Source organism: Pristiophorus japonicus, chromosome 5 (genome assembly GCF_044704955.1).
Source record: "Pristiophorus japonicus isolate sPriJap1 chromosome 5, sPriJap1.hap1, whole genome shotgun sequence".
Classification (NCBI taxonomy): domain Eukaryota; kingdom Metazoa; phylum Chordata; class Chondrichthyes; family Pristiophoridae; genus Pristiophorus; species Pristiophorus japonicus.
In genome coordinates, this window is record NC_091981.1 from 217,719,724 (window position 1) to 217,731,751 (window position 12,028).

General features: G+C 45.3%; 1 protein-coding gene across 2 annotated transcripts in view; it reads right to left on the minus strand.

Moving 5' to 3' along the window:
* Window positions 1-12,028, minus strand: part of cdk14 (cyclin dependent kinase 14) — an 860,906-nt gene that overhangs the window by 379,009 nt on the left and 469,869 nt on the right. For both annotated transcript variants that reach the window (XM_070881317.1, XM_070881319.1), the window contains one exon: window positions 9,655-9,775. In XM_070881317.1, the coding sequence (XP_070737418.1) occupies window positions 9,655-9,775 (121 nt within the window). The remainder of the gene's footprint in view (window positions 1-9,654; window positions 9,776-12,028) is intronic.

The window sequence follows — 12,028 nt, forward strand, 5'->3', positions numbered from 1 at the left end:
CAGAGTGCAACGCCCCTGGTTGCGACACCAGCTTGCTTTTCGAGTCCCACTCGACCTGCAGCGAGCCCTGCTGAGACCGCCTGTCAATACGGAAGGAGATAGATAGATTTCTAGAAACAAAAGGCATCAAGGGGTATGGGGAAAAAGCGGGAATATGGTGCTGAGATAGAGGATCAGCCATGATTATATTGAACGGCGATGCAGACTCGAAGGGCCGAATGCTGCTCGTATTTTCTATGACCTATGCCGACTGCAGTGAGATAAGTAATGCCTTCTTCAGATAAGTGTGATTGTTTTTTCTTCCAATTTTTTTTTGCGACTTATGTTGTGGTGGTGTGGGCTATGTATTATGACTGTTTTTATGGGGTTGGGAAGGGGAGGGGGGGGGGCGTGGTGGGGGGAGTTCTCCCCAGGCCCCTCTCAGACGCTCCTGGGCTGGCTCTTTAGCTCAGGATTTTCCCATGTTCAGCTGGCCTAGCACCCCAAGAGAGGTGTACAATGCCTCCCTTAGCGCTGTGCCCCGCACACTCAGGGCCCAGCCCAGGGGAATGGATTAAATAAGTAGGGAAGTCCTGCTCCAACTGTACAGGGCATTGGTAAGACCACACCTAGAGTACTGCGTACAGTTTTAGCCTCCTTATTTATGGATAGCTTACTTGCATTGGAGGCAGTTCAGAGAAGGTTCACGAGGTTGATTCCGGAGATGAAGGGGTTTTCTTATGAAGGTTGAGCAAATTGAGCCTCTACTCATTGGTGTTTAGAAAACAGAGGTGATCTTATTGAAACATATAAGATTCTGAGGGGACTTGACAGGGTAGATGCAGAGGATGTCCCAGCAGATTGGAAAACTGCAAATGTAACGCCCCTATTTAAAAAAGGAGGCAGACAAAAAGCAGGAAACTATAGACCAGTTAGCCTAACATCTGTGGTTGGGAAAATGTTGGAGTCCATTATTAAAGAAGCAGTAGCAGGACATTTGGAAAAGCAAAATTCAGTCAGGCAGAGTCGGCATGGATTTATGAAGGGGAAGTCATGTTTGACAAATTTGCTGGAATTCTTTGAAGATGTAACAAACAGGGTGGATAAAATGGGAACCAGTAGATGCGGTGTATTTGGACTTCCAGAAGGCATCTGACAAGGTGTCACATAAAAGGTTACTGCACAAGATAAAAGTTCACGGGGTTCGGGGCAATATATTAGCATGGATAGAGGATTGGCTAACTAACAGAAAACAGAGAGACGGGATAAATGGTTCATTCTCTGGTTGGCAAACAGTAACTAGTGGGGTGCCGCAGGGATCAGTGCTGGGACTCCAACTATTTACAATCTATATTAAAGACTAGGAAGAAGTCTGAGCATAACGTAACCAAGTTTGCTGATGATACAAAGATAGGAAAAGCAATATGTGAGAAAGACACAAAAAATCTGCAAAAGGACATAGTGAGTGGGCAAAAATTTGGCAGATGGAGAGTATAATGTTGGAAAGTTCAAGGTCATGCACTTTTGCAGAAAAAAATCAAAGAGCAAGTTATTATTTAAATGGAGAAAGATTGCAAAGTGCTGCAGTACAGCAGGATCTGGGGGTACTTTTGCATGAAACACAAAAGGATAGTATGCAGGTATAGCAAGTGATCAGGAAGGCCAATGGAACCTTGGCCTTTATTGCAAAGGGGATGGAGTATAAAAGCAGGGAACTCTTGCTACAGCTACACAGGGTATTGGTGAGGCCACACCTGGAATACTGCATGCAGTTTTGGTTTCCATATTTACGAAAGGATATACTTGCTTTGGAGGCAGTTCAGAGAAGGTTCACAAGATTGATTCCGGAGATGAAGGGGGGGTTGACTTATGAGGAATGATTGAGTAGGTTGGGCCACTACTCATTGGAATTCAGAAGAATGGGCCCAATTTTAGCCATGACTTGCATTAATTTTTTTGGAGTATTGTTTTTTCTGGCGTAAGTTTAAAAAATGCCATTTTCCCAAAAAAATTTGCTCTCAAAAACTCTCAAGCACAGCCACTAAATAAAAAATAGAACCGAAGTCCTACCTCACCCGGGAACTCAACGGGCCAGCCGGCCGGTGTGGGAGGCCATTCGGCCAGGGATAGGGTGCGGCAAGATCGGGCGTCACTTCGGCCGGGGATAGGGGCTGCAAGCATTGGGTCCTGCTCACATCCCACAGGACACGCTGGGAGGGCAGGAGCATGCGCGCAGCCCTCACTGAGCATGCGCGCAGGTGCCAGCAGTGCTTTCTGCGCTGGCCTGTTGCTCCGCTCCGCTCCCCCACCCCCCCACCATAGACTGCACACCACGCCACGACTCCAGGGAGTCCGAAGAGCGGCCAGAATGGGGCCCCTCTTTTCTGGCGCCCTTTCCAGTGCGCAAAGTCGGCGCACTTTAGGTCAGTGCGCCAAAAAAAACGGCTTGAGCAATGTTGAGCCCAATGAGAGGTGATCTTATCGAAATTTAAGATTATGAAGAGTCTTGACAAGGTGGATGCAGAGAGGATGTTTCTACTGATGGGGGAGACTAGAACTAGAGGGCATGATCTTAGAATAAGGGGCCGCCCATTTAAAACCGAGATGAGGGGAAATTTCTTCTCCCCGAGGGTTGTAAATCTGTGGAATTCGCTGCCTCAGAGAGCTGTGGAAGCTGGGACATTGAATAAATTCAAGACAGAAATACAGTTTCTTAAACGATAAGGGAATAAGGGGTTATGGAGAGCGGGCGGGGAAGTGGAGCTGAGTCCATGATCAGATCAGCTATGATCTTATTGAATGGCGGAGCTGGCCCGAGGGGCCGAATGGCCTACTCCTGCTTTTATTTCTTATGCTCTTTTGTAAGCGTTAACTCCGGTGTTGTGCAACAGAACTTGTGTGCCGAAACCGAAAGTTGCGACCACCCCCTCAAAAAAAAATGGAACCTTCTGCACATGCGCGATTTAAAAAAAAATTCTTCTTCCTGCGCTTCTGGTCAGCTGTCGATTGCAAACACTAATGCAGACAAGGATCGCCTGCGCATGTGCAGTACACCCAGGGCTGAATCAGCCATTTTTCATTTTCTGTTTGTAGCGTTTCCCAGTTCATTTCCATCCCATGGTCCTTTTCCACTGAGGAAGAGATGTCCTGATCCTGAGATCTGCTATGTTGGCAGCCTGCACAGGATAAGGTGGCTGCTGTCGGGCCAGAGTGCCTGGCAGATCCCGGCCAAATTCGGGGGACTAATGTCCTGCAGACCTCTGTCCGGGGCTCCCTCTCTCCATATGCTGCAGTTTCTAATGTTTGAAGTACTGGGGAATGAATAGGAGGCGAACAATAGCAGCTCATCAGTGTCATGTATCCTACATGGTGACTGCGTGTACTCTTACAAAGTATGCAACCAGAGGGCACCGCAGTAGGAGACTTGTAGGTTACCTGTACAGGTGTGCGAGACCCAATATAAAAGGCAGGCCACCAGGTAAGATCCCCACTCTGGAGTTATCAATGAAGGACTAAGGTCACTACAGTTCAAGTACAACACATTGCCTCATGGAGTCATTATCAGAGCAACTAAAGACATAACAATTGGTGACAAGATTATGGAGCTTCACGCGAAAATGGCTACTCTTGGTACGTTGCAGCAGTTCGCCGATGGTGATGATTAGGATGCCTTTGTGGAGAGGCTTGACCGTTTCTTCACAGCAAACAACCTGGCAGGCGACAATCCGGCCACACTGGCTGATAAGCGCAGAGCTATCCTGCTAACCAGTTTTGGGTTCACTGTCTATGGCTTCGTCAGCGACTTGCTGGCACCAGCGAAGGCAACGACCAAGACGTACGAGGAGCTTGTAACGCTGATCCAAGAACAACTCAAGCCCAAAGAGAGCACCCTCACAGCCACACACCAGTTTTATACACACCAACAGCCAAAGGCCAGGAAATCGCGAAATATGCTGCAGACCTCAGGAGGCTGGCGGCACCGTGTGATTTCAGCGAACACCTCACCGAAGCGCTGCGGGATATCTTTGTCATCGGAATCGGCCATTAGGGCCTTCTTCATAAGCTACTGTCTGCGGATACCACAGTCACACTGCAGAAGGTCATCTCCGTGAGCCAGGCATTCATGACTCGACCTATGGCTCTAGGCAAATGACTCATTCTCAGGACTTAAATCCGGCAAGTACTGTGCACAGAGTGGCACCTTTTAGAGTCTGGACTGTAAAACGTGAACCTTCTCAGGGGAGAGCGAACAGGCCCCCTCGAGTCTCTTAACTCATAGAGTCCGCCGAGGGGAGCTAACCAAGTAGCTCCATGCTGGCGTTGCGGAGGGAATCACAGGGCCCACCAGTGCCGCTTTAAAGACTATGTATGCAAAGGCTGCAGCACAAAGGGCCACCTCCAGCGAATGTGTAAAAGAAATATGACTCAGTGTGTTGATGAAGAGTCTGCAGATGGCCATGCGGATTATGAAATGATAGACAGAGAGGCAGCTCAGCCCCACGATGAAGTATATGGCATGTTTACCTGCACCATCCGTTGAGGATGGAAGTCGAGATAAACGGCGTTCCAGTCTTCATGGAAGTGGACACAGGGGCGAGCCAGTCAGTAATGACTCAAGCTGAATGATCCAAGTTGGTCCTGGTTCAGGCAAAGCTGTGCCCCTACACCGATGAACTTATTCCAGTTGTTGGTAGTGTGGATGTAAAGGTACTCCATGATGGCACGGTGCACAAGTTACCTCTGTGGATTGTTGCAGGTGATGGACCAACGCTACACGCAAGACGGTGGATGGAGAAGATCCATTCGAGTTGGGAAGATTTCATCCCTCCAGCGATCAACGTCCTCCGCGCTCAGAGGCAAAGCAAGCCCTCACCTGAGGGTGGACCCGGCACCAGAGAGCAGACCAGCACAGCACCCGAGGCACAGACCGCCCAGCACGACTGTGTGGAGATGATCCAGCCGAGACGACCCGAATGCATCTTCCAGGTTCCAGTGGCAGGACTCCGGAGGAAGAAAATCGGATCCAAAGGTAACTTCCCAGCTTCGGTGGCAGAACCCGGGAGAAGACGATCACAGCAGTCGACATCGTGGATTGAGGAAAGATGGCGCCCAAACCCCGAGGTGAGGCGCTGAAGAAAAAAATGGCGGCGGCCAGACCACGAGGTGCAGCGCTGATGCAGCAACACATGGCACCAAACAGAGAAGAAGATTGGGGTAGAGATAGCAAGGCTCTCTTAAAGAGGCCTGCAACCCACCACACTTAAAGGGACAGTTCCACATTCTCAATCAATGTAAGAGCAACTGTGAGTTAGATGTAAAATGTCCAATTGATGATCAGAGTTGTGTACATGCAATAAGCAAAGAAAAGTCGCGCGATCGCGATCGGAGCTACAAGTTAGTTATTTACAATGAGTAATGACACATTGTGCGATGTCGGATTTCAACTGCATGCAGTCAATGCAGCGGGCAGACACCCATCTGGAGCACACAGGTCCAGCGAGCTACCCAATGTAGTAATCTGCGTTCCTGGAACCAGAGTTATGCACTTTGGAGTGTGGCCACAAGCAGCCAATACATACAAGCTGCAGAGCAAGCGATCTCAGGAGGGCAATGGCACCGGTATCGATACCCTGCCCCTGATCGGCTCCACCTCTCAGGCGCCCGATGGCAGCAACCGCACCGAGCCTGAAAGAGCAAACCACGCTCAAGGGCAGCCCCCAGACCCCATCGCCACCAAGGCTATACCCGGGAACGAAGGGTCACCCACAACGGTTCTCCCAAATGGGACTGGGACCAGTCAGGATCCCAAACCAAATAACGCCCAGGCAAGCGAGTCAGCAGTTCCCTGTGCACTGCCAGACGGCTGCTCCTCAGGGAGCAGCAGCGACCTGGGGCGCAAGGAAAGGACAGGGAGGTCACAGGAATCTGTGAACCTGCCCAACGCTAGGAGCAACGGCAAAGGCCCCGAGAGCAGGCAACTTGAGCCAACCGGGTTCCCACTGCCAGCACTGGGCACCGCGCTGCCACCAGACTACCTGGACACTTTCCAGCAGTTCTGGCACTAGTTCATCCTCACGCACCGGTGCTGACACCAGTACTGACTCCAAGTGTATATCAAGTATGTACCTCGCCAGTCAAATGTACTTGCCTCACAACTGTACCACAAATGTAATGATGTAAATGCAATTTTTTTTTCTGGACATGAATGTATATGAACCACCGGCATAATCTAATATGTGTGGAGGGGGACGGGGGGGGGGAGAAGAGAATGGAGTGGTCATGGACGCACAAACAGAAACCACCAACACCACCTACACACCCAAGATGGAAACGACCCTCCAAGGGTCAACCAGATAGAGCTAAGCCGAGAGCACAGTCAATGTATGAAGGCGATTTGCACTAACGGCTTGGGGGAGAGTGATGCCATGTATCCTACATGGTTACTGCTTGTACTATTACAAGGTGTGTCACCAGAGGGCACTGCAGTGGGAGACTTGAAGGTTACCTGTACAGGTGTGCCAGGCCTGGTATAAAAAGCACTTTAATTCCCAGAACTAAAATCAGGTAATGCTTCTTTTCTTGTTGGACTAGAAATATACTGGGGTCTGTCCATACTGGGCTAGAAAGCAGTCTTGAGCACATTCTATTTTTTCCCCTGTAAGAAAAGTGATTAAATGTCGCTTGTCAGTTATGCAGCTGCAGACAGTAATCCCACGTTCCACTATACTTCATGTAACCCCATGTTCCACAAGGCCTGATTTGTTTTTGAGCCGTCAGCTTGTTTGGGGTTGTGTCAGATTTTGCTAGTTTTCTAGGTTGGATATATGTGAAATTCAGATTATTCTGATAACAATTAGCATAACAAGCTAAAGGTGGTCAAGTATCGTTTCTGTTCCTGCCTCTGCACAAAGCACTTCATATAACAATACCTGGCAGAAATAGTCCACGTCAGTGCATAACAATAAACCAACTCACTGTCCTGTCCGGTTACAAAGCAAACAGCCACACAAAGCACAAAGAGAGTACCATTTTCAGCTGGTTAGAAGATGGTTCTAAGATCCTCAAACATGGCATTATTCAGTAACTCATTTTGTTGCACCTTAATACAATCTGGCAATGTCATTTAAAAATCAATGATTAAACAATAAAGCTGCATAATAACTTGTGGCAGTTTCCCCCAAAATCCCAATGGAGTTGTGCATATTTCTGAAAGCACTATCAAGTAGTCCTGTTGTTGAACGACACAAAACACATTAACTAATTTTCTATTTGAGACTTAACTCCATCATCGGTAAACTGATTTCCAACATCTTTTAATTCTGCCCAACAAAGCTGGCTCATTGGTGTGTTAAGTCTCATCAACCAGGTGCTTAAACTCAATCTGTGCAGAATAATACTGGCAAATTTCCAAATTCAAGCTTATACCTGTATAAGAATATAATTTTCACGTCTGTGGGAATACTGCACAGTATAAATCAGCATTTTCTGATTTGTTTAGTAAAAACTCTGACATCTATTTTACATTGGCATCGACTTGGTAATAAAAACTCAAGCTAAAACATTTTGTATTTAAAGCTGCATTGTGTGTGTTATTCAGGAACTCGTCACAAAACTCACACGATTTGATCACTATGAAAAGAGCTGAAGTGCTACAATTTTAATATGTAATTCACACTTATTGCGTTAGCCTCAACCTGCAACCAAAACTGTCAAATAAATAGATGCAAGTGAAGAGAAGGGTTAGGATATTAGCACTATCTATGCAGTTCAAATATGAAAATAAAATGCAAAGTCTAAAATTGATGTATTTCTGTAACACCAATTTACACAAGGATTTAAGGCAGCAGTTACCTTTGTGTTAATGGGTCAAGCAAACATGGTGTTTGGCCCCGATCAATATTTTTGTACAGTGTTTTACAGCAGGCAGAGGAAGTTAGTTCTTGGACTCATGAGAGGAAATGAGTTAATAACAGCACATGCCGGGGTGGTGCGGTAAGCAGTCAGCAGGGGAATTTTCAAACCACCAAACATCTGTAAACATTCTAGATCTGTGCACAGATGCAACGTGCTTGACGGATCTCAAGTGCACACATCACCAACTTTCATAAATTGAAAAATAAAAGGGAGACTCTGGGTACAGCAGGTCTGACAAGAGAATGACGACTTTTTACAAAATAAATCTGACAAAAGAAAAAATATACTTTACTGCCACTTACATTGAAAGTAACAGCCGAGCAGCCTTCAGGCCATGTGTCTAATATTAAACATTAATCTTATCCTGCATTACACCAGCTGGGAAAATCTCAATACTGTGCACAAGCACAAATCTGGGCATTTGAACTTGGCATGTCACCTGTATTCAAGCTTCTACCCACTTGGGGGGGGGTGGGGGAAAGAGTGCAGCAGATGCAGTAGAGTACTTAACAGCACTCAATTTTGGTAATATTTTATTGGACAGCTTCACAAGTAAAGAAATAATGGGCTGCAACAAGGGAGATATTGAAATATCTGCACTTTTCCAGCTGTTCACCCACTTTCACTTCAAAACTGGTTTTCTCCAAATATGACATTCTAATTGGTCTACATTTATCATTAGCTGGGGAACATTAGTCCTTAGTTACTTTCTCAATTCTCTGAAGGACCCTCTGAAGCATAAAAATAACCTCTAGCCATATTCCACTGCTCGCCCACCATTTCCCAGCAGTCACTAATTGTCGTTTTGAATAGCTGGTGCAATGGCCAGCCTTGAACCCTCTTTCACACCATCCATCATACATGCAGGAAATCACTCGCAAGTATCTTCCCAGACTTGTACTGCACATATTAGAAGGACATCTTTAGCAAGTTTCCATATATTCAAGTTAAAAAAAAACTTATTTTAGTCATAATTACACATAATATTATAATGTCATTCTTTAAAGAGATAAAAGCCTGAAAAATGTAAATGTATTACAAACACCGAGTTTAATGATTACCAAAAGTTTTATGTATTATAGAAACATAGAAAATAGGTGCAGGAGTAGGCCATTCGGCCCTTGGAGCCTGCATCACCATTCAATAAGATCATGGCTGATCATTCATCTCAGTACCCCTTTCCCGCTTTCTCTCCATACCCCTTGACCCCTTTAGCCGTAAGGGCCATATCTAACTCCCTCTTGAATATATCCAATGAACTGGCATCAACAACTCTCTGCGGTAGAGAATTCCACAGGTGTGAAGAAGTTTCTCCTCATCTCAGTCCTAAATGACTTACCCCTTATCCTTAGACTGTGTGCCCTGGTTCTGGACTTCCCCAACATCAGGAACATTCTTCCAGCATCTAACCTGTGCAGTCCTGTCAGAATTTTAACTAGTATATTTGAGCAGATTATTTTAAATTGAGTCTCAGAGTGTGACTGGACGAACCCTGAAATAATTTAAACTTTAAAAAAAAATGACGACTAATAGTAATGGAATAGAATGTTCTCTTTTTCTCTGACCTGCCTTTAATATGGTTATAATAAATGCAAAGCCTACTCATATGAATAGAGCATTAGCCCCATGAGTCACTTTCACTTTAAGTGAAACCTCACCTCTACACATTGACTTAATGCCAATCTTAATGCTAACCTGCCAAGACAGAAAGTAAAACAAAGCAGTTAAACAAATTACGCATGTGCAGGCAACTGTACCTACCACATGTCGAGGCAGGTGGAGTACTCTGTGGAGCCCAGGAGGACATCTGGAGGTCTGTACCATAGGGTAACTACCTCATTGGAATACGTGTGGCTGGGTACTGACTTGGCTCGAGCGAGTCCTGAGAACAGAATAGAAGATCAGATGTTAAAATGGTGAGCATTCCCCTCAAACAAAGAGCCCCAACCTTTCTCAAGACCTACGATTATAACTAGGCAATGCTTTTGAAATTGAACTTCTGTTTGCTCAGCATTTGCACACTCTCACACAGTTCTGGCATATATTATACAATGTATTTATAGTAATGTTTTTAAGTAAAGTAAATATTTGCCTCATAATTTCAGATTATATAAACAGAACACCAATTAAACATTAGTTAAGAGCTTGGGTCTTATCCCTGCACAATTTAACAAAACATTTCTTTGTAGTTAACTGTTTTGTCCAAATGGAAATAATTTGTTTCCCAGCTGTACCCCTTTAGAGGTGCATCTATAAACTGAACATTCAAGTTATACATTTTAACTAAATGAGCACTCAAATCCAGACCATATTTGTTAATTGTGTCTAAATTATGCAATACTGTATTCCCATAGTCTTATATTATTGCTGAGAGAAACATTCATATCAGTGGTCAACAGAATGTAAACCAACAATAATGAGATGGAACATCAAATAAATGGTTTATATAGTTTATAAAATATTTACTGCAGTTAAAGGCATAGTAAAAATTCAGTTCAAAGCACAGTCGGTTCCTGACAAATATTCTAGTGGTGCACTGCACCAACTGGGACTCTTTACAAACCACAATGCAAATCACTGTAATCAATGCACTGAAATATTTACCTATTCATTTGCTATAACATTTATCTCTTTAGCTTTGCAATTCTCAGATACAAGAAGTTTACATGAGAGGTGGCAAATATATAGATTAAATATATTCTGTGTTAGTGCTAATCCAGCTTGCAAAAATATGTGGAAGAATTCACAGCTGGCATTAATAGAACTGTAATGTCAATTTAGCAAATCCACAAATATTTCCTTACATTACTGTATATATTCCCTTTTTTACGCAAAAGCATTAGTGAAATATGTTAAAGTATGTCAGTGTATTAGCAAGTTATCAATACCACTCAGGAAATACTGTTCATTAATGTTAATCTACAACCTATACTTTCATTATTGAATATACTTCAGAGGAAAACAACACACAAATAAGCTAGCAAGGTTTAACATGATGAATTTTACTTGAAGCATTTGAAAAATAAAACAAATTTGTCATTAGAGATCAGCTAACAGCATGGTCGTGGGAGGAGTTCACTTAAATACTCCCCCCATCACTCCTCTCCCCCCCACCCACAAAATTAAAACAATAGGAAGGTGAAACTGCTGGAGAGAAATTATACATTCTCAGGATGTGGGTGGCGCTGGAAAGGTTGGGATTTATTGCCCATCTCTCGTTGCCCTAACAAGGCGGTGGTAACTGAGTATCTTGCTAGGCCACTTGAGAGGGCAGTTAAGAATTAACCATGTTGTTCAGTGGGACTGAAGTCATACATGGTCCAGACAAGGTAAAGACAGCAGGTTTTCTTCCTGAAAGGACATTAGTGACTAAGCTGTGTTTTTTTAAGACAATCAGATAGTCTCTTGTACACTATTACTGATATTAGCTTTTCTTATTACCAGATTTAAAAAAAAACTGGATTCAAATTCTCAAACTGCCATGGTGGGATTTGATCATGTTTTCTGGATTACTAGTCCATGTCTCTGATCACTATTCTACGAAAATAGGGCTCAATTTTCTGGCGTACTTGAAGAGTTACTCCCGATTTTTTGGGGCCCAATTACGCCCCCAAAAGAGTGTTGTAAGTTTCCCCGTTGGATCGCTTCATTTTGGTGTGGCCTAACTCGAGGAGGGTGGAGCCTTGATCTGCGCCATAAAGATCGGGCTGCCATGGTGACCAGGGACACAAGGTGAGCTGAGGCTGCAAAGTGAAGCATACAGCCAGCTCCCAACACATTAAAAGAATTTAAAAACACAAAGCACCACCTTACCTCCAACTCCGCTCGAAGGCTATCCCGTCTGGTCCCATTAGAGGTCCGCTGGTTCGGGTCTCTCTCTCTAGCCCCACCCCACACCGTCCCATCCCTCCCGCTCCCTACCCCCTCCCTCCCTCTCTCTCCCCCCACCCTCCCTCCCTCCCTCTCTCTCCCACCCCACTCTCCACCCTCCCCCCCTACCCCCTCCCTTTCTCCCCCCTACCCCCACCCTCTCTCCCTTTCTCCCCCCCTACCCCACCCTCTCTCCCTTTCTCCCCCCCTACCCCCACCCTCTCTCCCTTTCTCCCCCCTACCCCCACCCTCTCTCCCCCCCTAC